This window comes from Scophthalmus maximus, chromosome 15 (genome assembly GCF_022379125.1).
Source record: "Scophthalmus maximus strain ysfricsl-2021 chromosome 15, ASM2237912v1, whole genome shotgun sequence".
NCBI lineage: Eukaryota > Metazoa > Chordata > Actinopteri > Pleuronectiformes > Scophthalmidae > Scophthalmus > Scophthalmus maximus.
In genome coordinates, this window is record NC_061529.1 from 12,655,827 (window position 1) to 12,683,340 (window position 27,514).

Consider the following 27,514-nt stretch of genomic DNA (forward strand, 5'->3'; position numbering starts at 1 on the left):
GGCTTCGGTGAACAATGAGAACAGCATAGTTTGGGGGACATTTAACAGCTCGCTGCTGGACATGGATTAGAGGCACCTTAGGGGCTCAGCTCTCGGACGCAGTATTTTCACGGGAGAGTCAAACATTTACAACCAGAGAGAAAGCATCAACCTGGGGTGTATTGTTTCTTAAAATATCAATTATTGGTTAGTGCCAAGGAAAACCACAACACACTATATATTCCGTACTATAATTTAGTGCATCTTTAATTTCAGTAATCATCGAGTACAATGTTTATGACTGAAATATCTGAAAATTATTGTTCTTTACACGACTTTTATACATGATAGTAAAACTCATGACAGTCACTTGCATTATTTTAACATGCACATTCAGTCAAGCTCAGTTTACAACAAATGTATAGAACATTATGCAACATACAACAGCAGTGCTTGTACACCAACACAACACACAAACAGCTATGGGAAGAAGAAAAAAAAGTTAAAAATCTAACTAACACTGACGATAACTGCCAAGAAAAACAACCCTTTTCCAGTTCAACTAATTAAGGCTATACTACAAATGATTACAACTTTGTTAACATTTTTACACACTCACAAAATCAGTAACTCTCTAACCGCGTTGAGGCAGATAATATAATGAAATACTAAACAATAGTATAAAGCTTTAATTTTAATCAGTAGCTGCTTTTAATAAAAGCAGAACACAACGTTTAAAATGGTGTTTTTTGTTTGTTTTTTACAAAAATCATTGTTTAGCCAACATCTACATTTCACCTCACTAAAATGCACTACAACAAATGATGAAATAATACTGTCAAGGGACGATCTTCAAAAATCTCCAATTCCTGCACCTGTACATTTCTCCACCTATAAATAGGAAGATGACTTGAACTCTTCGGGGACATCGCTGTCCAGTTTACAGATCACCTTGTATATGGCCTTTTTCCAGGAGGGGTCTGAATCTTTGGCTGCGGAAATGGCATTGTAAAACTCATGCAAGGTGATTTCAGCAACCTCCAGGAATCTGTCTGGAACCTGGAGTAAACAGAGTGAAGTCAATCTAGTTAGAACCTAATTCTATTAGAAGAAAGAGAGAAACACTTGATATGTCACAAAACATACAGAGGCCCTCTATCTTCGGCTTTCTCAAAGACAAAATTAAATGATATGAAGACCTGTAGCACAATTCTTCAAACACTCAGACTGATGAAAGGGAGCTCATCTCTTTGTTCTCTGCACACATAAAATAAATGCAATGCTGCAGTCATTAATTTTCAATTATAGGCCTCTTTGATTAGCTACTGTAGTCTTGTTTTCCTCAACTCCGACGAACTACTGGTGGGCTTTTTTCCCAGGGATTCTATCCAACACTGTCAGGGATTGTCAACAAAAGAACCGATCAAGGATCGACCAGGAATATGGTAAGAAAACTCAAACCTGGACATAATTGCGGTTTAAAAAGGGTCTCTTTGGTTAAAGTCAGGGTAAGAATCTGGGAGTTGGCCATAATAGACAGTAGGTTTCGTAAAAACACGCCAGCGAATGAATAGATGCAAGGGATGCTGGGTGAAAACCGCCCTGCAGCCCTTGTTTCCCATCCACTACAGTTGTTGGCATAAGTTATTTTTCTTTCCCCTCATCTCCTGACACAAAAGCGTCCCTGGGAAAGGAATGTCTTGGTCCCAAGGTAAAGAAAACGGTCTCGTCCCTTTCCCACCAAACGGCCTTCTCCCTCGGAATCCACAGCGTCTTTCTCAGCATTCCGCATCAGTAGCAATCTCAGCCTCGCTCAGGCGTACTGGTCCTCTAATCCTGAGTTGTTTTAGTGGGATTTTGCGGCTTCCTCTTCCCACAGTTTGCTAAAGCATCACTCTGGAGTTTAGATAATGGCCGTAAAGGCTGGCCAGCCACAGGTGCAGAGTGACACACAGGTCAGCACATGGACGTACATGACCGCAGCACATGCTGACAAAAGGTCTGACATACTTGAACGGTTTAGTAACCACTGTGGTGAATGTGCGAACGCCATTGCTTTGAAATGAATAGTTTGACATTTCGGGAAGTATGCTTTTTTGCTTTTATTTGTGTCCATCCAATAGATATTAGGCTACAGTCAGAAGCCAATCAGCTTAGCTCAGCATAAAGACTGGAAACACCTAGCCAGGCCTTTTTACAGGAGGTTTAAGTGTCAAACTATTTCTTGGTCACCACTGGTTATGTGGCAACTGCTCGGGACCAAGACATAGTCCAGTGCATAAATGCCTTCAAACAGAAATTTTACTTTAAATTGTTTTGTAAGGACTGGATATGAAATGGTAAACAGTGAGCTGTTAGTGAGGCAGACAGATTTTGTTGCCTTTTGGACGGACCCTTCTTTCCAGACTCTGTGCAAAGCCAGGGCGCTGCCTTCTGACTATACTGTACAGACAGACATGATGGTGATATCACTCTTCTCATCTCGACTTCATTTTCCTAAAATGCTAAATATTTCCTTTAAAACATGAGTGGATTATTACCCCATGGAGTGGGGACAGAGAGTAGAACTGATATTATATTCCTCTCGTTTGAACAAACCTGGTTTATCTGTTGAGAGCAGTAGCCCGTGTAACAAAAGCTCATTTGAAAAAGGATCAAACAATACAAAGTGAAACATAAAAGAGGAGTGACTAATAAGTGACACTTACGTGGAAGTCATTGGCTTTGTTGTAGTGCATGTTCAGCGCCCGGAACAGCTCAGAGTCCCTGCTAACTGTCATGTCTTTGACTTCGCTGATGCCGTCAACAATGGCCTGGCGGGCAAACTTCTCCATCTGGATGTAGTAGAACTCCCTGAAGTTGCTGAACCACTTGATCAGCTGAGAGGTGATGCAGCGGTTGAACTGGAGATGGAGAGAAAATATTACTAGACTTTACACCGTCAACGGTGAAGCACTGAAAAAGTATCCGTGCAGCCAAAGTCGCCTTAGGCGTTGCTAGCGTCTGACCTTTGACCTCTCGGTGAGGAAGGCCAAAACAAGGAAGAACTCAAGTGATGATTGAAAAATGCAATTTCAGAATTCAATGTGAGACATGAACGAGTAAATTAAAAATATGTATCATTATGCCGTTCTATTGAAAAATCAAAAGACCTTCTGGTGCTTTGTGATTAGAAACGCTTTCCATAATTGACTGAAAACCTGTATTTAGTACCTGTGAGGCAAAATGCCACAACAGTCTGTCACTCCATGCAACATTAATTGCTCTGATCTTTTCCCACCAATGTCCAGGGTGAAAAAACATCTGTCAGGCCTCTGTGTTTCTAAACTCAGTCTTGACATTAGTCCTGTTATTCTATCTCATCATCCAGAAAGATGGAAAAAAAATGCCTAAGGGCTGGGCAGGCATCAAAGACGCTTCTTCTCTCTGGTGTGGTGGGTGAGAAAGCGGCGGCATAAGGATAGAAGGAAGCTTCCCTCTCATTGACTCGGGCTGATAGGATGGAATCAGACACTGGGATTAGGCACTCTTTTGTCCAGTGCCACTTCCCACCACAGGATTGTAAGCAAGGAGGAGACGTTCGCAGGGCTGCAGCAGCAGCATCCTCCCCCCTGACCTCGGGGGTCAGAGCAGATTGAGAGGCAGGGGCCCCCCCGAACCTGCTCAGGGATCCAGGACACAAGATAGGACAGGCAAGGGAAGAGAGAGTCGAGAGGTGTTTTATAGAAAATTGGAGGGGAGGCAGGAGAGGTGAGTGGGAGCTTGTGCTACAAATAGGACGGTAGAAGAAAAAGAAAGAGGGGATAAATAGGATGAATGAGGAGGGCTAACAATAGGATGCAGATAAGGAGACAAGAGAGAAGACAAAAAAGGGAGACAGAAGAGGAGGCACGACACGAGACCAAGGCCAAAACACACAGGATGTTGTGTTTAGGGTCAGCTCACCGCCGCCTGGCTGCAGCCGCACAAGTCTCTAATACCAACTCTCTGTTGACACTCAATAGCAATGCCTTTCCTACAGAGTCCTTTGTCACTCCATTTGCTGACTGGAGTGGCTTTTTTTAAAGAGAGAATGCCCCTGTATCTCCCTCTGCCCCCAGGACATACTAGCAGCTCAGTGGCTTTGTTATTTAAACCCTCTGCTTTTTTGTTTCTCTCCTCCGACGCGCTGCTGGTTTTTCTGTCCCAAACACACACTGACAAGTCGATACCCGGGAGTTGAACGCAGCACAAACAAATTGGCCAGTTGTTTTATATGTTAAATAAAAAAGTAAATCTTTTTTTTTATTATTACCTTGACATCAGGGAAGAAAGTTTTCAGCACATTGGAGCTGGGGTAGCGGGTGTAGAAGAACATGAGCTTTGCCTTCTTCAGATGACTCGGGGTGAGGCCCTCCTGGATGTTCACATTTACGTTAAGGCCAACGATGAAAAAACCCAACCTCCAGACATTTAAATGTGACACACAGCATACAGTTCTGTGCAAAGTGATAGTAGACCAGAGTATTGTGTTGCCTCAATCTTCAAGCTAAATTGAATTTCGCTAAAGAACAGCTCGGCATTAACCAGGGAGTCAATAATGACCCTAACATGTGCTTATTGGCAAAACAGAATTACGAATTAGATTAGGGATTTTTAATTAGAGAGCAGACCACTTCATGCCTGGAGGTTAAGACAGCTTGTTTGAAATGCTTTGGGAAAGGGAGTTGATTTTCTGATATAACTAAGTTAAATTTTTCAAGACAATATCTGTCGCTGTATATTTTTTCCTCGAAAAAAAACCCTGTAAAATGTGAAATTCAGTTTAGCACGTGTAGGGATGTATGTATTTTTGTGTATGTGTGTGTGTGTTTGTGTGTATATATATATATATATATATATATATATATATATATATATATATATATATATATATATATATATATATAAACAACATATTTCATATATTGTAAATATTAATAATTTATACTCTTTCTCAAGTTTTCCCCCTATGGCAATGCAGATGCTCAGGAGCATTTCGTCTGTAGTCCACCACTACCGCCTTAGGTCATAAAATTTCCTTATCAGGTCACCACACCATACATTTATTAGGGAACACTACCTTTGAAATAAAGAAGTTGGACTGAAAGATTTATGTGGCATTGTTCAAAGAGAGGCAGAGCTCTTTGCACTGTAAAGAGAGAGCAAATCCTGAGAGGCGGCATGTTATATTATTCCTCTGTAATTCCTCGCAACGAGAGGATATACAAAACTAAAATCAATATTAGGACCTTTTTTTTTTAGGTTTGCTTACTTCATAATGAGTGAAGATTAGAACATTTTTTATTTTGATGAATGATGAATATGATAATATTTTTCTGATCATATTGATTGTGAATACCAGCAACTACAGAATATATATATTTTTTTAAAGGTTTAACTTTCCAGACAATGGCCAATTTTTCTTTACCTTAACCAAACAACTTGTGATATGCGGGATTTTCTTTGAGTTCCAATGAGGTAAAAATGCGGTTATCTTGCACTCTATTTTAATCATGTACATTCTGACAAGGGTATCCAACAACAAATGCTCAAGACAAGAGCTGAAGTGTTATGGTTGGGAGGCACTTGTGTTTTCCACCAGCACTCAGATGTGACCTTTTAGATGCACCCCTATCACTCTGATGATGGAGAAATAGATCCTGCACCTTTTCAAGTCTGAAAAAACGACGCTTCCTGAAACAGAGACCAATGCTTTCTCTGCCTTTGAAAAATTGGCTTTTGTTCCTGGCAATTCTTATCAAAGCCTTGTATTCCTTTTTACTTGTCTTTTTCTAGACTTAAAGTCATTACTCTGCTCAGATTAAAGAAGATGCTGTAATTTTCGATGGGGTTACCGAGATCAAAGAAAAAATTCTCCTTGAAGTTTGTTACTGGAACTGCCCGTGCCGCAATGAACCTCGACCAGCCATTGTTCAAATGGAAGAGCAGAAATACAGGGAGTTTGGATAAAATAAAATGTAAATACAGTAAATTATCAATTTTTATTGTGATGTTTTGAATTAGTTTTTTTTCATGCATCATTTATGGATGTTGCCTTGGTTAAGTCTGGGGTAAAATAATAAATCAAAATGTAATCATTAATTATTAGCTATTTTATATTTTTATGGTTAAGTCATAGGATATCAGCATTTTCAGCCTAATTATGTAGGAATTATCATCAAAGGTGTTTTAACAACAATAAATTATCAATTTCTTGATTTTTAACCACAACAGCAACAACATGTGTTCATCATTTTTGAAAAAAAGGCAAAAGGCTCAAACTACTTCACTCAAGTGAAAGGATATGTTGAGAGACATGTAGGGGTTTCGTTCAGCCATGCTCTGCAGGTCACCACACTCGAGTTTGACGTGAGGGAGACACATATTGTCGACCGTCACTGACCCCAGGGCGGAGGCACGGGGGTGGTGGCCGAGGTGGCTGGACGTCACCTTGGACCTCATGGCGATGGTGTCCCACGGCAGGTCCACTGAGTCTGGGGAGGTCCTGTCCATCGACGGGGGCATGCAGGGCAGCCCGCCAAAGTTGGAGTGGGGCCCGTACTTGAGAAGGTGCTCGAGGATCTGGCTGTCGTGCAGAGGGGTGCTGTAATTGAACTGAAACGGTGTCTGGTGAACGGCATAGGGCCTCTTCACAGTCGGCGTGACTGAGCTCAGGGGGGTCACTGCCGGCTTGCGGACCACCAGTGACAGTGCCTCCGTCTGGTCCTGTGGGCTCTGAGCCGCCGAGCTTTCGTAGTACTCCAGAGAGCGCGGTTTGACTGCAGCCTCCTCACACTGGGGCTGGTCCTGGGTGGAGCTGGCCTGCTGGCCCTTCCTGTCTGCACCCGCACTCGTCTGAATCTCTGGAGACGAGCACATGCACGGCTGGGGGGGCAGGTCCAGCCCTGGGGAGGACACCTTCTTGAACACCCTGTCCACACACTCACTAACGGCCTGGGAGAGCTCCTGCTTCAGGGTTTCCTGCAGGTTCGGACTTTCTCTCTGTTGTGCCAAATAACCGACTACTTTCATTCGGTCCTGACACCCCGCAGTCATTCTGCCGTTCTTCCTCTCAAAATCATCTTCAGCGCTTACATAGCATGACTCTGTGCTTTCTGCCAGGGCGTCGTGCTCAACCGCGATTTCTGCCTCATCTCTGTCGTCATGTTCAGCATCGTCCTGGTTGTAAACTTGAAGGAACTTTTCCTGCAGCTGACGCAGGAGCCTCTGCATGCTGTGGAGCTGCTCTTTCAACTTGTGACACTCCTCATCCTTGGTGTTACAGTTGTCACCATTGCTGCTTCCAGGTCGTCTGCTCGCGGGTCCTCCAACACTGTGCTCCTGATGCTGAGGCAGCCTCTGTTTGCGTTTGTTCTCCCTGTAGGCCTCCCTGGTGTCTCTGGCTTCAGTGTCCGACCTCTCACTGTCTCCGTGCTGCCTGCTGTTGGGGGAGCCAGCCATGACCCTGATGATGTTTTCCACTCTGGCCCTCTTGGCCTGCAGGTGGTCAGTCATGGGGTGCTCGCCATCCAGGCTGATTCCAGTAGAGATGTGGCCACTGGGGGAGGTGGCTTCCAGCGTGCTGTCCTTTGAGGAGACACTGCTCCGGTCCTCCTGGCCGGAGTCAGCGACAGTGGAGCTGGAAAGGTAAAAGTGGCTCTCGTCTAGTGCCCTCTTGTTGTGGATTGTCTTGCGGAGGAGCTGAGAGATGATGGACCCGTTGGAGTATGAGGCCAGAGGCTCGTCATACATGTTTCTGCGGAAGCAAGGCAGCATGACATCAGGTTTGTCGTCCTCTATGCAGCCTTCACTCGAGTTGTGCATGTTCTGGTCAGGAAGACTAAGGTTCATGCTCACTAGGGCTTCAGCGACGCACGTTGATGAGTCTGTGTTAGAGGAAATGGAAAGAACCTGAAACCACAAACAGATTTACCACAGTTAAGGTACCTAAATAATGACAAAGACACATTTTTAAAAAAGAGACAACAAATTATAGACCTTATTTTTTATAAATCATGCATATGTCATTATATTCTGTAGTACTTTGAGAGAAAAAAGACATCTTAAGTTTTTTTTTGTGTCTTTGCCTGTTGTACAGTCATTCAAATAAACAGGTGTGCCAAAAGCATGTCATGTCTCTTTATGCTTTGGATGGAGAGAAAAGATTTTTAAAATGATCACATTAATTTAATGGATGAAACCTTCACAGGTAATTCTGTCATTTTGTTCATAAAATTTTGATTTAAACTTAATTTTAAATTAATACATAAACAACCAAACATGGTATTACTGTTACATATGATAGGATATCAAAGAAATGTGGGTTCATTTCAAGATCCTCACTTCTGTGAAAAATAAAATAAAAAATTCAACATTGATCTTATGCAATAAGAGAGTGTATTATTTTGTGTTATTTCCTATTGGGGTTACATTATAATAACGGTTAATTCTAAGGATTAAAAGGAACAATTGTGATGCGATACCTATGAAATGTAAATTTCAGCTCATGAAAGCCAGACTCCTCGTACGAGGAACGGCTCTGTGAAGTGGTTTTCATCTTCTGGAATAATACAGAGCAAACGCTCAAATGTGTGATTTTGTGGTCACTCCCTTCTTCACTACAAAATTTGTATTTAGAAATATTTTTTCCCCAATAACACAATTTAATAAATTTAATTAGAAATATATCTGCACACACACACGCACACGGTCTACTTATTACTATATTACTATATATTTCTGCATTAGTTGATTCTTGTGTTTCTATTTCTTACATTTGATATTAATAACTATTCTAACAGAAAGACCAAACTGCTTTTGAAGCACACTTTAACACAAGTAGATTCACTTATCTCACAAAACAAAGTGTAAGATCATTTAAAGCTGTATTTTGTGGACCGGTAGGCGTTATTTGTTTTCCTTTTCTCTTTAAAAATGTCCTTCAATGTAATTGTCTGTACACCAACTGCCTGAAGAAGTACATAACATTTACAGATCAACTTTATTTCTAATATTTGAAACAAATTAAGTGGAATGTTCTGAATGTGTACTTTTATACTTAAAAAAATAATCTATAAGTAATCCTGATAAGCAGACCGAGTAGTTTTTGAATTATAGAAGCTGAAATATTCATCAAACAGTGTAAAAAAAAAAAAAAAATTAAATTCAAAATAAGAAAACCACTTGCCAACTCTCTTTTTAAAGTCCCCTAACAGGTCAGCCTCGTTCTAAGAGCACGCGTGAGAGGGTCCACGGCGCCCACGTGCCACTGTCCCGCGGGGCTCCACGGAGACCGAGGGCAGGCGGCGGTGACGGGACCTTACCTGTTGCGCTGCAGGGTGGTGCTGCCGAGCGGATGGCCTGCGCACACTGACGAGACGGACGGTCGGAGCGCGGCAGAGAGACAGACAGAGACAGACAGAGAGAGAGACAGAGAGAGAGAGAGAGAGAGAGACGCTGTGTATCACACCGAGCCGGGGCGTGGCCACGTGGAAACACCGCGGGCATCGTGGGGCTCGTCGGCCGTGCGATGTCAGGAAAGTACATCTGCAAGGTGCGCACTTAGTCGTAATGCTCTCGGAGCGGATGGATGTGAAGCCCCGGGAGAGATGACACGATGTGTTCGTGTCCCCTGTGATTCGGCTCTGATTATTAATGTACAACTTGGGGGGGAAACAACAACAACAACAACAACAACAACTCGGTTAATATATCACAATGATCCGTCGATCACTTCTGTTAGTTCCCAAAGGGCAAGTGATTGATCAGCTGTCCACAGACACAACGCGTTAACATGAAGAATAAAAAAGTGAAAACAATCTGAACAAGTTGAATTATGAACTTTTAGAAAATATGTAAAAACACAAAATCTCCAATTCTCTGTTCTCCTTACAGCATCACTGAGGTTAACAAAGATAACCTTTGTGAGATTATTTCTATATACAGTATATCTTATCTGATTTTTATCTCTGTTCTATTCTATTCCAGTCTATGTTTTTACAGTTACATGCATCTTATTTTTATTCTATTCTATTCTATACATACATGTTAACATTATCTTTAATCTATTCTAACTCTATTCTGTTCTAACCTTATTAAATGTTTTATTCACATGCAAACACTATATCTTATCTATATTCTATTCCATTTTCTCATATAGTTACATATAAACATGATCTTATCTGATTTATCTTCAATTAAATTCTATTCTATCATGTTCTATATCTCATATAGTTATGTTTCTATTCTATTCCTATCCATTCGATGTTTTTATTCAGTTACATGTAAACATTATCCTCACTTTATTCTACTCTATTTTATTCTCAATGTTTTATATTGTTGCATGTAAACATTATCTTTACTGTATTATATTCTATTCTAGTCTATATGTTTTATATAGTTGCATGTTAACATTATCTTTACTTTATTCTATTATATTCTGTTTTATATAGGTGTACGTAAACATTAGCTTTACTTTATTCTTTCCTATGCTATATGTTTTATATAGTTGCATGTAAACATTATATTTACTTTATTCTATTCTATGTTTTATATAGTTGCATGTAAACATTATTTTTACTTTATTCTACTCCATTATATTCTATATGTATTATATAGTTTCATGTAAACATTATCTTTACTTTATTCTACTCCATTATATTCTATATGTATTATATAGTTTCATGTAAACATTATTTTTACTTTATTCTACTCCATTGTATTCTATATGTCTTACATACTTGCATGTAAACATTATCTTATCTGATTTGAATTATGTTACATTCTATTTTACAATGTAAGCTGTCTGTATGTGTGGCTGAAGGTGTTTAATATTTACTCTTGATTTGTCCAGTCTCAGTGGGACAGTAGTGTAGTAGTGGAGGAGGAGCGGGGTCAGAGGGGACCACAGTGAGGACACCCCCCCCCCCCCCCCCCCCCACTCGGAGCACTTGGTTTATCCCACGTCACTTCCTCGGTACTCCCTTGCTTGTCGGCGGTGTGTGACCCCGGAGTTTTCCTTCCGCGGATAGGTCTGCTGTCATACAGCCACCATGTTATCTCATTCGCGGTGTCTCTCCAGGAACTTCGGCCGCTCCCTCTCCGCTATCCGCCAGGTAGGCAACGGGCAGATACAAACCGATTCACGCCGCCGGACTCCTCGCTGTCTGCGGGTGAAGGCTCGGCTCGATTCGGCTCTGTCAGTGCTAGCATTAGCATTAGCGTTAGCGTTAGCGCTAGCCCGCTCGCTGCTGTAGGCCGCGGACAGGCCGTAGCACTGTGAGCCAAGGACAGTAGGACACTTCCGAACTGTCTGTGTTAATGTTAGAACCACCGTCCTCTGTCTGCAGCCGGTGTCACGTTGTGACGCGAACGTTAAAGCTTTGACCTAAAACAGAGGGGACCCCCCCCGGGGACCCCCCCCCCGGTTCGTGTTCATTTAAGTTAACGCTAAGTTATCCTCTAACATTTAGGCAGCTAGCAAGAACATGCTAGCCACACTAAGCTAGATGAAGTGGTGGCTAAGCCAGCTGCCTTTAGCTGTCATGCTGAGGTCATATTGTGGTGTGTGTGTGTGTGTGTGTGAGAGAGAGAGAGAGAGAGAGAGAGAGAGAGAGAGAGAGAGAGAGAGAGAGAGAGAGAGAAAATCACACCCAGTTAGGCTAATTTAATGGAAGTCAATTCAAATGTCATTAAAATTCTAGTTGCACAGTGTCAAATAGACAACAGGATTGCAAGTACAAGTTAAATGCTGTTTTTCAAGTTAGGTGCACAAATATATGAGATATGCAATTGCTGGGGTAGTTGTCATGTGAACCCACACTAGCTAGTAGCTAGTAGCTGCCTGTGTGACAGATCATTTTATTGATCATGCCAAAGGTCATCGTCCAGCACATGTGACCTTTGACCGACAGCACTGATTTATTTCCCTATTGATGACTCCACTGCCACTTATGTGCAGTCTCAGCTGTTAAATATTGTGGCTGTTAGCCATGTCATTGTTATGTCGATGTCGCTTGTTCACCAACATCTGCTTGACTTTGAAAAATACACATATTTTTCAAACTTGAAATGACTGCGACACCCTTTAAAATGTATGGTTTTTAAGTGAACTTTTGACTATTTCTCTTCACAGGGTAATAATGCATTAGCTCGTCGGGTCACGGCAGGTATGTGTGCTCACTATTCAAGCATGAAGTCTCAAGTTCCTGTCTTTGCTTGTTTTGCGAGACGTTACAGGTTACTCTTGTCCTTCCCTCAACAGTTGTATCAGCTAGCCCTTCAATCGCGCTCAACAACAATGTGTAAGTACACAGAAACATCAAGCCTTTTCTTAGACACGGGGAACCTTACCGTTGAAATCTAAGCACATCGTTCACACCACCGGTGAGATGACTGAGTTGTAGTTTTTAGTTTGCCAGTTGTCGTCCCGTCTGACGCTGTCATAACTTTGCCATTCATACATTTTCATAAAAGTGTATTTCCCAATTATCACTATCTCTTGTCTGTTAGCCAGTGATTGTCATCACTTTAAATGATACATCACAAATTCAAATGTAAAGCTACTGATTTTGAGTGTAATTGACTAATTGAGTAACTTTTCTTGTGTTCCGATTTCTTGTCTGATTAAATTTTTTGGTTGTTATTTTCAGAAAATCTGATCCGCGCTCCAGTATCTTCCAAATCCAGTACTTCAGGACGTCTGTGGCGTACAGTATGTTTTACCCAGCATGCCTCATGTTATATATGTGTGATTATCGCTCACAGAATCCAATTTGTGGTGTGTAATACGTTTCCTTTGTTTTCCAGGAGATGAAGTCGTCACAGTAAAGACCCCTGCGTTTGCAGAATCTGTCACAGAAGGGGATGTAAGGTGGGAGAAAGGTAACTCAAATTTTATTTTTGAAAATTAACATCCATGAGTTGCTTCAGATACAGACACAGGTCACAACATAAACAAACTCAAAAGAAGGTTGTACGGAGATGCTAAAACAAACTTGTGTGTCCACAGCTGTTGGAGACACGGTCGCAGAGGATGAGGTGGTGTGCGAAATTGAGACCGATAAGGTAAAACATCATAAATGTTATACACACTAACCGTCTGTCCATGGGTCCCTGAAATCTTTGAAAGTTTGTGCATTTTAGGGGGAAAAAAATCAGTTGAAAAGTTGAAAGTATTTGACTACAGATATACGGTCGCCTTCAGAACCAGTGGAGCAGCAAGACCAGTCCATTTGTTTTGCAAAAGATGAATATGAGGCAAGAGTTCAGAATTTCAGCTTTTATTTCCTGGTATACATACTACATGTTAGTTTTTCTTTGTTGGACTTTAAAAATACCTTTTGTGTACTGAGAATAACAGCCGTCTAACATATTGTTATGTCTAACATTTTTTAACCGGGTTTAATTACGCAAATCCTATTGTGATGTGTTGTAAGGCTATTCAATTTATTTTACTTGGTTGTTTGACCTTTGACCATCTTCGAGGATGGGGACCCTTTGTTCAGATTCTATGTTTTGTCATTGCAGTTAATTCTTGGGCTTTTCCTACAGAAGTGAAAGTCCTATGTTGCACAACATGAATGAACAAATTAGAGCGTGTTACCCTTTCCCCAAAGTTGCTTATAAATTTGTGGGGGAAAAAACCTGGCAACAACTTGTGATTTTAGTTTGGTTTACACTAAAATGCATACATTCATTAGTTATTAACATGCCTGATATTTAAAAAATATGCTAGAACTTTTTACCTTTCTGTCATAAACATGTGATTGTGAAGAGTTTTTAATTCTTCCTCCTGCCACCAGACCTCAGTGCAAGTTCCCTCTCCTGTTGCTGGAGTGATCGAGGAGCTTTTGGTCCCTGATGGCGGCAAAGTTGAGGGAGGAACTCCTCTTTTCAAGCTCAGAAAAGGAGGTGTGTAATGCTGGAGTTCTACAGAAAATTTAACAAAATTTACATGAAATAGTGCAATTAAGGACATACTCTAAAACCTGTGTTGTCGTAACCGTCTTTAGCCGGTGCTCCCAAGGCTGCAGGAGCTCCAAAAGCTGAGGCCCCGGCCGCTGCAGCCCCTCCGCCACCTTCTGCTGCCCCAGCTCCCCCTCCTCCCCCCTCAGCTGTGGGCCCCATTCCCACCACCATGCCCCCTGTGCCACCTGTGCCAGCACATGCTATGGACACCAAACCAGGTTAGTGTTCATCAGCCAGACTGTGTGTCATGTGAGAAGTGTTTTGCTTGACATCTGTGCTCTTGACCTCGAACTTACACGGTTAATCATTGTTTGGCTTTCTGTAGACAGTGGCCTTTACCGCTTTCACTAAATTTGATGTCTAGAGATTCTAACTGCTTCTTTATTTCTTGTTTTCGTAGTTTCAGCCATCAAGTCCACAGCTGCTCCTGCTACACCAGTGGCCCAAGCAGATGGGGGAGCTAAAGGAGCCAGGACAGAGAGCAGGGTAAAGTGAAATTAAAAAATAGTTTTAATGTCCTTGCGGCCGTTTTATTTGTTTTTTTTATGGTCTTTTGGAGTGAGAGTCGGCAACTGTTCACTGAGACTGATAATTCTGTTTTTAATGATTTTAGGTTAAAATGAACCGCATGAGACTAAGAATTGCCCAGAGACTGAAGGAAGCCCAAAACACCTGTGCCATGTTGACTACATTTAATGAGGTCGACATGAGGTAGGAAATTCTAAATTTGTTGACCTACATTATTGAGGCCTCAGAATTTTTTTTAAGTGTATCACACCAAATATGTTCTTACATTGATAGACATGTTTGTTGGTGTATTCTAAAGCAATACTAGCACAGTACATAAACAGTATTCATATTGTTTGTGTATCTATGTCAAAAGCCAAAACAACACTTGCACAAATTGTTATAGATTGGAATCTGCCCGATAGGAAAAGCTTTTCGAAACCCGATATCCTCTTAAACGCTGGAATGTAAATATTTGGTCGTAATGCCATCTAAAACGAAGATAAGAATGGGTAAAACAGGTTTTATTAATTTACAAGGAAATGTTATTGTCTGCACTTGCCCCCTGTGCTGAAGAGGACACTTTGAGGGTTTCTTTCCCCGCAAATGTGCGGTGTCAGCTTTCAGCTATTCAGGGTTTTCTATGTATCCTAATTGGATTGACATTGACGGTCTGGAGGAAGACTTCCCAGGCCTGGTCTCATCTGGAGCCGAAGGAGCGAGTCAGAGCAGGAGGCCGGAGCATCTGCGGGGGCCCACAGAGACCTGCGCTCTGAGTGGAAGAGCTGTCTCAACCGATATGGGCTTTTATGACGAGCCCAACAAGATTTACAGGCTCTAGAAAGTGAAGATTTTATCGCTTCTTCTCTCCTTTCTCGGAGAGTCTGTGTCTTGGGAGTGGCTAATTGGGTTAGCGTAGAAATTCTAGAGCTTCAACAGGGTTAGAGACAGGAAAACAAACAATTACAAAGGGAGATACAGCAAAAAATGAGCAATGGTGAAACGATTAGCAGGCCAAAATCAGACGCTTTAATTCACCCTGATCTATCAAAAAGCACAAATACAAGATAGCATACACAATTCTGTCAGATCCGTGACATTAGATTTCATTACATGGTTAGAATTTAGGAAATTGATATACATTAGTAATGACTAGTATTCAGTTTTATGCCCCTTATTAGAGAAAGCCATGGGTTTTGCACTTTAATGCACATAAAGCAACAAACGAATAAACAAATTATACATAGAATGTATTACAGTTACTCCTGTAAAGATAGTTTTAAATAATGCTTTGTGGTATCTTCCATGTCTGGCAAGATTTGAGAATTTGAACATACATAGGCTTCAACCTTGCCCCGATTCATTTTTACCAGCTTTTTAGTTGATCTGTGCATTTTTCTCTTGTTTCCTTCTCCTGCAGCAACATCTCAGAAATGAGGAAGACTTACAAAGACGCCTTCCTGAAGAAACACAACATCAAGTTGGGCTTCATGTCGGCATTTGCGAAGGCCGCTGCCTACGCTCTGGCCGACCAGCCCGCTGTCAATGCTGGTATGAATTAGAAGACATCGTTTTGCTGTATCTGTTTGGCTGCGACTTTGCACATTGGTCATCAAGTAACTACATCTCTGTGTGTGTGGTGAAGCAAAAGATTTGAGTTTCAGTATCTTTCACTGTCAAACCACAAAACCAACTTTAACTTATTTCCTGCTTCTCAACCACCCTGACCTATTTTAGAGGTGCCACAAGGAAGCAGGGCCGGTCTGTACTGCTGACTAATGTTCCTTTCCCGTTGCGTGTGGCAGAAATTTTAACTGAGAAAAAGGAAATTAATCTTAGTGGTAAAATGAAGTGATGATTAACTAATCTAATCTGTATACGTATTTTTTTGTTAATATTTAATTTTATAGTATTAATGCTCATATTTTTGTGTTTTCAGTAATTGATGACACAACCAAAGAGATTGTGTACAGGGACTACGTCGACATCAGCGTGGCAGTGGCCACGCCAAAGGTGAGACAAGTGGATTATATCATAACACTCAGTCTAAGTGCTTGATAGACCACTTGTCTCTAATGTGACGGAGAGAAAATTCTGTCATGTGACCTCTCTCTCTCAGGGTCTGGTGGTCCCTGTAATCCGAAACGTGGAGGGAATGAATTTCACAGACATTGAGAAAGCCATCAATTTGTTGGGAGAAAAGGTAATATTTTGTGTGATTATTTTTCATTTATTTATGATTTCCTTATCATGTGACCAACAGTAATTGTGACTGTGTGGTTTGTAGGCCCGTAAGAATGAGCTGGCTGTTGAGGACATGGACGGAGGAACCTTCACCATCAGCAACGGTGGCGTGTTTGGGTCCATGTTTGGGACACCTATCATCAACCCGCCGCAGTCGGCTATTTTAGGAATGCATGGCATCTTTGACAGGCCGGTTGCAATCGGTGGCAAGGTTTGTTTTCGTCAGTGTTAAACATGCAAATGTACAATAGATGTTTTACAAATAGAGCTTTTATCATCGTCTATGTGAAGCTAAGATGTGAGAATAATTAATAACTGTTTGATGCATAAGAATTTCATCTCTTAATCTTTTTCCTTGTCTTGTTCAGGTGGAGATCCGTCCCATGATGTACGTTGCCCTGACGTACGATCACCGTCTGATCGACGGCAGAGAGGCCGTCACTTTCCTGCGTAAGATCAAGTCGGTGGTGGAGGACCCCAGGGTGCTGCTCCTAGACATGTGAACCCCTTGTGGACTCCAGGCCCAACTAAACAAACCATCCCACAACAGTGGCTGTACTCTGCTGATGAACATTACAGTAACTGCGGATGATGTATAGCTGTATTGGTTAACTGGGAGAAAAGGGATTTTTGGCGGAACAGGGGGGTTGTGTGATGGACATTTCGTCAGACTGGCAGTGGTTTAAGTATTGGTGCTGTTGTGGAGAATTTTCAGGGTCTGGGGGTCTTATGTTGTGGTGTCTAGATCAAAAGAAAGGATATTCTATAACTCATGTCAGCTATTTGTCATTTCCAACATGCAACTAAATAAAATGTTACATTGTGAGATGAATGGGGGGGGGGGGAATTGTTCCAATGGTATAGTATCATTTCATTCCTCTGGTTGAGAGAAGAACAATGAGCGCACGTTGGCCTGTACACCAAGAAACACTTGTCCAAAGTGTAGAAATCCTCCTGAGAATTATTGCCATCTGTTTCACAAACATGAAAGAAATGTTTTAATGCTGTTAAACAAAGATTATTTAAGAAAAATAAAGTTTTAAACAATAAAAACGGCATTACTCAACTGTAGCTATTGTCCTTTTTTGTGGTGTTTTGTGCTTAAATATTGAGTTTGTGTAATTCTATTGACAAGAATGTCGCTAAGGGCATAAATTGTTTAGAAAGTGATGCAACCTAAAATATGACAAATCCCAACAATGTTTTTTCTCTAATACAGCAATTTTGTATGTTTCGGTGTGAGGTTTATATCTTCATTAGTAAACATGGGTCTTTTGAGTGTCAGTCTTATTCAGGGACATGCATTACATAAAAACAACAAAGGCTTTTACAGTAAACAATGTCAGGGATATACAATGAACCTTTTATTGCCAATATCTCTGTTTTTCCACAATATTTGACGGTCCAAAAATATACTAATTGTCAGAATTCATGGTTAGGTGGCGGCATCAGTTTTCATGCTCATTGCGAGTGAAGTTAACATGGTCATTCATTACTGTAAGTACTACGAAATAAAATGAAACCTTTAATTGAGACTGGAGTCTTGGGAGTTTAGAATAATAAATGAATTTGTATAATGTTTTGTAAGGGACCTGCGTTGATAGTTGTTGATGTCTTTTTTAAATTTCTTCTGGGAAACACAAATTGCAGAGGAGAGCAGGATCATGGTGCTTCATCCAATCTGGCAACACTGGGACGCTTGGAGTCGTGCATCCATCTTCCCTTCAGGTGGAGCTCACAGGTGCAGCGACCACACCTGCTAGCAGCTTAGAGCTTTCCAGGAGACGCTGCTGAAGAAGGGATGGCACTTGATGTCGCTCACACCTCCGCCTCCAGAGCCCAAGCGATAGCCAGCATCGAACTGAAGCAACTGTGGAGGAGCATCATGGACAGAGCAGGTGAGATCAAATGTAATCACTCTGTGTGGGTGAACATGGCAGAAACAACACCAGCCTTGTGGGGTTTCTTAGGCTTTAGATCCAACCTCGGTGAGCAGAGATGCAGCTGCGGTGCTCAGGTGGTCGGGGATGAGCAGCTGGGTGTGTGAGTGGATCCCTGCTGGGTGGAGCTGCCACAGTGGCTGGAGGCACAGGGAACAGAGAGTGTGAGAGAGAGGCCATCACCCAAACATCCCACATTGTAGAAATTATGCAAGAGAAGACACAGACTTTGTTTGATTAGACTGAACATGCTCTCTGCTTACCATTCCTGTTAGAAGTTCAAACAACAAGGCCCCGAGACTCCACCAATCACAAGCCTCTGTGACCCTGGACACCCCGCCGATTTCTGTCAGCGAACAAAAAAACGGAGTTTTATTCTTGCACATTTCTTGACAATGTGTTTATTATTACAACTTGTGTTTGTTTTTTTTTATTTCCATGCAATGTGCAGCACTTGAGCTCTTACTCTGAACAAAGTGGGAAAACTATATCTCGCCACTAGGGGGCAGGTTACACCAAGTATCAACCACTGCCGTGAGGTGACAGTGATGCCGTAGTTTTACCTGGAGCACAGTACATCTGTTCCATGGCTTTGGAACCAATCTCTGACTGGATCTCGCTCCACTGACCGAAAAACGTCAAACACACCTTTCCTGTGGTGGAACAAAACATTACGTTTGACCAAAATCGAAAAGAATTGCCCCTTTTTTCCGCTCATTCAGTCTTTTACGGTTATTTGACAGACTCACCGTTGCTGGTGACCAGAACATTTCTCGGGTTGAGATCCCGGCACAGGATGCCCTGCTGATGCAGACTCTCCAGGGCCAACAGGATCTGTGCCCCCCAGACACGCACCTCTGCTTCGGGAAGCCCCCAGCAGGTCCGCATGGCCTGACCTGTAGGCCGGGAGGACTTGACCTGGATCCGGGGCAGGTGGCACCAGCCATCCACCTCAATGATCTGGTCTTCTTCCTTCCCCTCCAAATCTTCTGATTTGAGGAAAGCGTCCTTGTCGTCTTCCCTACGGAGGGATGGGGATCCGGGAGGGCCGGAGGAAAACCAGCCCACAAATGATCCCTCCTTCGCAGGCGCCGCCTTCCCTCCAGGACTCAACATTTCACAGGCTTCCTCTACTCCCTCTCTTACCTCACCGGGAAATGTTTCCCCTCTGTATTTCACCCCTGAGAGGGTCAGGGGCACCCTTGACAATGTCCCCTGTTTTCCTGCCGTGCTGCGGTGGAGTGAGGCAGAACAGGGCCGGGAGCTTTCTGAGTTGATTTTTGTGTCTGTGTGCTCAGAAAACACTGCTCTGTCTGTGCTCCTGACCACTACCATGCCGTTTGTTTCCTCTGTAGTGGGACTGCTGCTGTCTTGATTTGAGTCTGTTACTATGTCTGCAGAGTTAGCACTTGAAACCGATCCCTGGTAAGAGCCATTGGTGTCCCATGGTGCCCTGCCACGGATCTGGGTTTGGCAATGTAGAGGAAGATGCAAAATGGCAGGGGAAGAACTCAAACCGTTGTTTCCACTATTTGGCGGTCCTGCTTTTCCAAACGAGGTCTGATTTGTATGAGGTGCAGTTTGTTCGGGTGTGCCGCGTAAACCGCTGTCGGTCACTGCATAGGGGTTTATTTTGTCACAGTTGTGCGCTGGATCCGCAGCTTTCCAGGCCACTTCAAACTCTGAGCTGCACTCTGTCAGTCCCATCGCAGCTTTCTTTTCATGGAGCTCTGACATGACACCAAGAGCTTGACTGATGCGGGAACAAGAGAGAGGAAGAGGAGGGTTTTCCTGAGTTTCACTGGAATGCAAACACAAGCTAGGAGCTGGTGGATGGATGCGAGCGTTGGCCTGTGTCCTCGGGGGGCACGAATTCAGACTCATTCGATCGAGCTGTCTGTAAAATGATGCCGTGGAGCGTGTGTTCTGCAGACAGCCCGTCTCCTCGATGTAGGAGTGAGTCCCGCAGCTCTCCAGACGCTGCTGGGTCTCATCCCATGAAGAGGGGAAGTCCATATCGGGGCTTTCATCGGTTATTTTCTCAGGAATCCCCCCAGTGCCTCCTTTGGTGTTGTGCTGGTAGTCTGTGCTGATGGTGGGAGAGGTGTAGCTGGTCTTCAGCTTGATGCTGTGCTGGCCAGAGGTGAGACATTCTGGGTGTTCCTTGGCCTTCTCGTTCCTCAGCTTGTGCAGCTTGGAGAAGAGCCTCCCACCTGTGATTCAGTAGTGAAACAAGACCATGGATAGGACAAGTAATGCATTTCATCATAGCTCACGCTGCACCTCGTTTAAATGCTCATTCTGAAAAATACACCCCGTAGGCCATCTCACCTTTGACATGCTCAAGATGCAGGTACACGGCGTCCTCGCTGACGTAATATCTCAGCAGCTTCACCATGTAGGGCACCCCCTGAGGAATGATGGTGGGCTGATCCCTGCTCTCCCAGCTCGACTTGACCAGACTCTGCAAGAGTACATACACACAATGATTGATCTTTCTACAAAGGGGGAAAAAAATGTGCATTCGGAAAAAGTGTATTACTGACACGGTTGGAAAGATTCACTACAGCTTGGATTGCCCCCTTTATAGATTTGTGTCGTTCTGTTACCATATCTCTCCGGTGACTGAAATTCGAGAGGCAGTTGCTCTGGCTAAAAGAGATGAGCTCTCAGGCAGATCGATGCTGTATGATACTCAGGGAGAAAGGGTGGAGAAAGTGCCCATCGACTGGGCTGCCACAGAATTTCAAAAAAAAAATGTGGTTGGACTGGTTTGCTGCCAGATGACAACCATCACTCTGAGTGGATAGATATGGGCCAAATGGATTACGTTTAATTCAAACCTATTAATACATTGCAATTCTCAATCATTTTGTAGCCTGGACTCATTTTCCATGGTGGAAAACTGAATAATCACCTTTACAACAAATGTCTCCTTATTCACCATACTTTGGACAATCAGGACCTTTGGAATAAAAAAAAAGAGATTTTTGTTACCATTGGCTACATTACATATAACCAGGAACTGTGATTAGATTTGATGTGATTGTTTTCGACAAGGAGTTTCAGTGCACAAAGCCCCCACTCATATGGAGAACAAAAAACAAAAAAAGTCAGTCTCACCTTATCGGTCACTCCGATCACCTTACACATCTCCAGATCCTCCACGGGCGAACTCAAGTGTCTGATAGGACGGAATCTCAGACTGCTGTAACCCTGGCGATGAGAGGTACAGAGGGTATTAGCTGCAGTACAATTGAAACACATTTCAACCAACAATGGTTTTGTTTTGTTTTTTCGTCACAATATTTGAGATCTACTTGGATGAATAAAGTATAGGATGACTGTCCTACCCCTAGATGAGAGCTCCCTTTTCCGAGGTTATCCTGCAGATGTGTTATGAAGATTTCTTCCGCTCTCTTCAGATACTGGGTCGTCTTCCTCTTCACAGCTTCCCGGCGATCTTTGTTAGGATCCACTGTAAGACAGTTATACTCGATCAGAAACTGGTAAAAAAGCTGCAGCTGTGTGGATAGATTCGATCTAAAAGACAAAACCCAGTCTTGACTAAACCTTTTGGCCTTCGATCCAGGATAAGAAGCAGGAACACACAGCTACTGTTGACACTGTGGGGGAAAACTGTCTGGCCAGCAAAGAAATGAACCTTTGGTTTGCGACTTCCTGTTTTTATTCTGGGACACATTTCCATCACATGCCCTGTGCAAACACGCCTCCTCAAATTCCCCATTCACTGTCACACGCTGTCGTAAAAACTTTTGATCACTTACGCTGAACCCCATTCAGCAGCAAGTCCACCCCATTCTTATAGTAACTGAAAGCTGCCTCGTAGTCCTCATTGACCTCGCTGTCCAGTGCCATGCGGATCTGCTTGGCCGCCTCCACCAGGTAATCCCTCTTTGCCATGGCTGCCTTGTTTTGGACCCGTCAAGGACCAGCTAGGCCTGAGCACAGGATACAAAGGTACTGTGCATGATTCAGACATGGCCGATAGCTGTTTTATCAAATTAGAAAAAGGAACTGAATCATAAGCTGCTCCACGTGAATCACACTGCGGCCGTGCAGCACTCAAAGAGCCTTTAAAGATCTTGAGTGTATTGTTTGGTACTCACCTTTGCTCCCTGGTCCTATCAACAACAGGATACATCTCTCTCTCTTGTCACTGGGCTCAGTTTGCCCCCCGTGACTCCGCGTCTTAAGTCTTGGCAGCAAATCATGATCATCTGAGCGAACGGAAACAAAGTGTTAACCTCCAGACCACCACAGGAAGTGAGTACAAGCTTGTGCCGACTATTTCTGATGAAGGGAAAGAAGCAGAGGTGCGGGCGTCCACGACGACAGAGAGATGACTCAGAACACTGTGGCACATACAGTATTTGCATCTCTGAGGTCGATGACATATTCATGCATCCCACACAGGATCATTAAAACCTAAGGATCACATCAGTGAAAGTGTTTACACCCCACCCCTACCGTATCGGTCCACTATGATATGCTACAGAAACCATGTGTTTGTGTAGATACACTCATGTGGTCTTGGACATCCACCCACACACTTAGACCAAATCACATGAAATGGATTATTTCCAAGAGACACATAAATTCTTTGCTGACAACCATCTTCAAAAGCCATTACTATTACACAATACTTCTTACATGAAACAAATATAATACCAGTCAGACAGTGAAGGCTAATGCTGTAACAAAAATGTCCTATTTGTTTAAAATACAATGTTCCTTTACTCTTAATTTAGCTGCGAATTCAAAAGCAAACATCACAGACACACACATATACACACCCCACTCTGCTTACAGACATGGAGGCGACATCATCTAAGGAGTGTTATGAAATCCACAAATCCTTCTTCAGTCTCCTCCATTATCATCCATCATCTTCTGAACATGCACTCCCATAGCTGCTGAGTAATCAATCCCCTCTATACTCATATACACATCAAATCCACAAATAGCACAGAAAACATGCGCACACGCAAACACACACACACACACACACACACACACACACACAAACACACACACACTGTACCTGATATGAGCATGCATGCCCTGGATCCTCCGCTCCAGCAGCAGCATCAGCAGCATCAGCAGCCGAAGCCCATGTCTTCCACAGCCTCATCACACTCATCCCAGGAGCAGGGGAGGAGGAGAGAGCTCAGGCGAGGCTGCTGATTGGCCGAGCATGATGTCACTTCAGAGTACCATTTCGCACAAGGCACTCACTTCCCCCCTCTCATCCTGAAAGATGCTGCCGGTTTAAAGGGACAGTGCTGTTTTTGTGTGCACTGACGGAAGGCCATTTTCAATCCTGACTTTTTACTACTAAAATGGACTGTGCTCCGCTCTTAGATTTGACCGGAGACACAACTCATATGAAAACCGATCAATTTGTGAAATAATTATGCATTTCTGGATTGCTTCAATGTCATCCATCCACGAAAAATGGTGGGATTACCCTGCCTAGAATCCATACTCTGCTGGGTCTTTGGTGCTAAGTACCAGATGGAGCAAGGCTCTTACCAGAGCACAAAGGAGAGTCATCCCTGCCCCGAGGGAGGGCCAGCCCACAGAGGAGGGGGAGGGAGCTCCAGTACGGAGCAGGAGGGCAGGGGAGGGAGGGGTGTGCATCAGATTCTGCAACCTTACCCAAAAAGAAAAGGGAGACATCTGATCTATCACAGTGGCTTGATGAACCCCTGCTCCTCCTGACACTCCTCCAGTATAGTATCATATAATAGTATATCACACTTTAACAAATTCTCCTATCACAGCACATTCAAAAAACAAACTATTTATATTATGTGTAAGTAGTGCATGTATTGTATGGTGTATAAAATAAAATGAGAGGCGGGGTCACCAGTCCATTGATTACTATTTTGTCATTATATATGAGGTCAGTGTGTTATGTCTTTGAGATATCCTGATTGTACTTAACTGTAAATGAGGCTTTGCACAACTCATTCCAAAATCAAAATATAAATAAAAGAGAAACACATGACGGATGCTCTGTGTCACACTGACCTTATTCATCTGAATCTCCAACTCCAGCCTCAGATCTGTGGTGACCTGCTGCATGTGGTGCACGCGGTCTGCAGGGAAGCTGCTGTCGGGCAGGAATGCGCTGCAAACACACGCCGGCGCTCCACCAGATGCGGTCACATTTCCTGAATCCCAGTCCTCCACTGGCTGCCAGTGGAAAGACTAAAGGACTAAAGGTTAGTGAGGATATTTAAACTTACCAGCCAAAGTCAGGGGCATCGTGTGTCTTCTGGTAGTTTGTCTGATTGCTGTCTGACCTGATGTCAACTTAGCAGAGGGTTTTACACTTGTTATCAGCCCAAATGAAGCATGTGACTTGATTCCATATTGTCATAACAATTTCACGAGCATCCTTGAGATCAGTGCAGATGTGCCTATATACACACTATGCTCGGATTGGTACAGTTTAATGATTTTGTATTAGATTATTACCTTCTAGTCACTTTATTTTATTTGGATACTGGCAAAATTTCAGCATGATAATAGCAACTGTTTTCCCGTGCAGATGAATCCAAAGAAATAATCATCTTATTTAAAAAAAACATATAAATAGTGAGATTATTGTCCATTCAACATTAAAAAAAAGCTGTTCCTCAGAATCAGTGACTATGACAATGGTGGCACTTTGGCACAGGTAACACAGTATTTTTAAATTTTTAAATTAAGTTCACACTGTATGATTGACCGTATCTCATCCTACAGCGTGTGCAGTATCTCCTACGTGGCACAAATACAGGAATAAGGTCTCGTCAAAGAGCCAATTTGTGACTGAAATGACACAAAGATTACAAAGTCAAAATACAACAGAGCGGTTTGGACATCAAATAATCAGAATGACCTTAAACTAATATACTTCAATTGAGGCACACAAGAGGAGAGTTAAAAGCAGTGTTCACAAGACGGTTGATATTTGATTTCTCTTTCCGGTCGGTCTGTATTTTGATTAGTTGGAATTATAGGTTAATTGTAAAACTGAAAATTGAATACAAGCGTAACAAAGCAGCCTCTTATTGAATCTTGCTGCTAAAGTTAATGTGGGGAAAAGCATGAGCATTTTTTTTTCTCAGCTGCACCTCTTCGGTGCTTCAGAATGCCTGGGGCTGAAAAGCGTTCATTTCTTCATGGTGCTCTGCATTAGCCTATGAAAAAGGTCAACTTTCTTTGTTTTGCTGTTTCTGTGCAATTTGGGTGGCCACCCACTATATTCTGGAGACATTACAGTCAAGCATCCTAGATCTTCTGTTCAACAAGTTTTCTACAAACTCAGTTACAAGCTGCAATACCTGTATATTTACTTGATTTTTATCTTGTCTTCCTTTTTGTACTTGATTTATGTACTGCATCTTTATATACTGTGTTCTTTTGATTCTGTCACAAAGGTGTTTTTTTCTGTTGATGCCCTGTTAGATTACTCACACTGGATCATACTTTCCCTTCCTATCTAAAGTGCCTCGAGATAATGTTTGTTGTGATTTGGATCTTTACAGATAAAATTGAATTGAATTGAAATTAATTTATACTCTCAGTTAATTGTTTCATGTGGCCATTGTATGTATCAATAATTTGGTAATTGTATTATTTATTTGCATAAAAAACACATCACATGATTCGATTTTATTCAGGAGAATAGAGTACATTTCTTCAAAGAGATTCAGTGACAGAGAGAATGACTACAGATCGGTCGTATCAATCACAATACGGTACACAATGACGAGGGATCAATATCTGTCAAACCTCACATTGTAGGACACATAGTAGCCATTGTTGTACATGTACAGCTTCTGATCAGTGGGATTGTAGTCGAGGTTGGTGTATTTCTCCTGGAACTTCTGGAAGCGAATGTTGAGGTGCTTCTCCTCCCCGGTCTTAGTGTTGACAGCATAAAAGATCTCCTCTGTGTTCAGATCCACTGACCTGGTGGCATGCATGACCCACTCTCCACTCATCCTCGATGCCAAAAGATTTCTCATCTATCTTTGAGAGGACAATTTTGCCCATGGTCTCCTCCGAGGGGCGCACATCACCCACACTTTTCGTCACTTGCAAAGTCCAGGTTCTGGTTATCTGAGTATCTGTATGAAAACTTTTGACTGGCAGCTGGGATCACTCTGGAGTCGTATTTGGCAGAGGTCAGATTCAGCTTGGTCATACTGAAAGGTGTGTTGTGCTGGTGATATATGGCGTTGCTGTGAACAATGTAGTTGTTACCAGTGCCTTCCCACCCGTCTGGTAGGTGATGGCGTTTGAACTCAGACCTCAGAAGCAGCTTTTCATAGTCAGAGTACAAATAGAAGTCATACACTGAGGGAGCGCTGTATGTACCATAGAAGTACATTGACTCGTAGCCTCGTTTGGCTTTGGTTTGGAGTCTTTCCCCCAGCCCCCATATTGGTAAGCTGCACTCAAATGACCATTCACTTGGACCACCATGGGTTTGCTGATGCTATATGTCATAGTTTCCTGCCTATGCTTCCAATATGCCTCAGCACCTTGCCCATCTCCAGTTCCAGTTTGTGGGAGCTCTCCCCAGCTGTCAGCTCCACCTCCACCAGCTCTCCGATGGGAAAGGTTGAACTGGGCAGGGAGGCATCACAGGTACATCTGTCCCCACTTCCACCTCCTGTCCCATTCCTCACACTCCCCTCACTCCACAGGCCCACTCACTGAGAGAGAAAAAAGAGTTACGTGAACATATAGATCATCTTACCTGAAATGTGGGTAGAGCCCCCAAGAACCAATCTACTTCATGTCATACTGTACATACCGCCCAGGCCACTGTG

General features: G+C 42.8%; 3 protein-coding genes and 1 pseudogene across 10 annotated transcripts; 1 reads left to right on the top strand and 3 right to left on the bottom strand.

The window, feature by feature from the left end:
- Positions 1-228: 228 nt before the first annotated feature.
- prox2 (prospero homeobox 2) lies at positions 229-10,927 on the bottom strand. Of its 5 annotated transcripts, XM_035610247.2 has the most exons (7): positions 10,838-10,923; positions 9,324-9,369; positions 7,858-7,911; positions 6,307-7,756; positions 4,274-4,381; positions 2,688-2,882; positions 229-1,038 (listed from the first exon to the last, which is right to left on the bottom strand). In XM_035610247.2, the coding sequence occupies exons 4-7, from the start codon at positions 7,750-7,752 to the stop codon at positions 871-873; spliced, it is 1,917 nt and encodes a 638-aa protein (XP_035466140.1). In that variant the 5' UTR covers positions 7,753-7,756; positions 7,858-7,911; positions 9,324-9,369; positions 10,838-10,923; the 3' UTR covers positions 229-870. The 5 variants fall into 5 exon arrangements, with proteins under 5 accessions (XP_035466140.1, XP_035466135.1, XP_035466136.1 ...); XM_035610242.2 differs by having other exon boundaries at positions 6,307-7,911; positions 9,324-9,662; positions 10,838-10,927; XM_035610243.2 differs by having other exon boundaries at positions 6,307-7,911.
- A 38-nt stretch (positions 10,928-10,965) lies between these two features.
- dlst (dihydrolipoamide S-succinyltransferase) lies at positions 10,966-17,790 on the top strand. The gene is made up of 15 exons (XM_035610248.2): positions 10,966-11,114; positions 12,134-12,167; positions 12,263-12,302; positions 12,651-12,712; positions 12,808-12,882; positions 13,010-13,065; positions 13,803-13,911; positions 14,013-14,186; positions 14,369-14,454; positions 14,582-14,679; positions 15,896-16,026; positions 16,415-16,488; positions 16,595-16,678; positions 16,763-16,930; positions 17,088-17,790. Exons 1-15 carry the CDS (start codon positions 11,052-11,054, stop codon positions 17,220-17,222), a joined length of 1,389 nt encoding a protein of 462 aa, XP_035466141.2. The 5' UTR covers positions 10,966-11,051; the 3' UTR covers positions 17,223-17,790.
- A 271-nt stretch (positions 17,791-18,061) lies between these two features.
- rps6kl1 (ribosomal protein S6 kinase-like 1) lies at positions 18,062-23,810 on the bottom strand. Of its 4 annotated transcripts, XM_035610249.2 has the most exons (12): positions 23,725-23,810; positions 22,790-22,900; positions 22,448-22,621; positions 22,013-22,137; positions 21,783-21,875; positions 21,577-21,624; positions 20,991-21,123; positions 19,409-20,872; positions 19,223-19,312; positions 18,923-19,005; positions 18,704-18,799; positions 18,062-18,589 (listed from the first exon to the last, which is right to left on the bottom strand). In XM_035610249.2, exons 3-12 carry the CDS (start codon positions 22,581-22,583, stop codon positions 18,479-18,481), a joined length of 2,379 nt encoding a protein of 792 aa, XP_035466142.2. In that variant the 5' UTR covers positions 22,584-22,621; positions 22,790-22,900; positions 23,725-23,810; the 3' UTR covers positions 18,062-18,478. The 4 variants fall into 4 exon arrangements, with proteins under 4 accessions (XP_035466142.2, XP_047183218.1, XP_047183217.1 ...); XM_047327262.1 differs by lacking the exon at positions 23,725-23,810 and having other exon boundaries at positions 22,448-22,643; XM_047327261.1 differs by lacking the exon at positions 23,725-23,810 and having other exon boundaries at positions 22,448-22,671.
- Positions 23,811-24,186: 376 nt separating this feature from the next.
- Positions 24,187-27,188, bottom strand: LOC118286503 (annotated as a pseudogene).
- Positions 27,189-27,514: the final 326 nt, after the last annotated feature.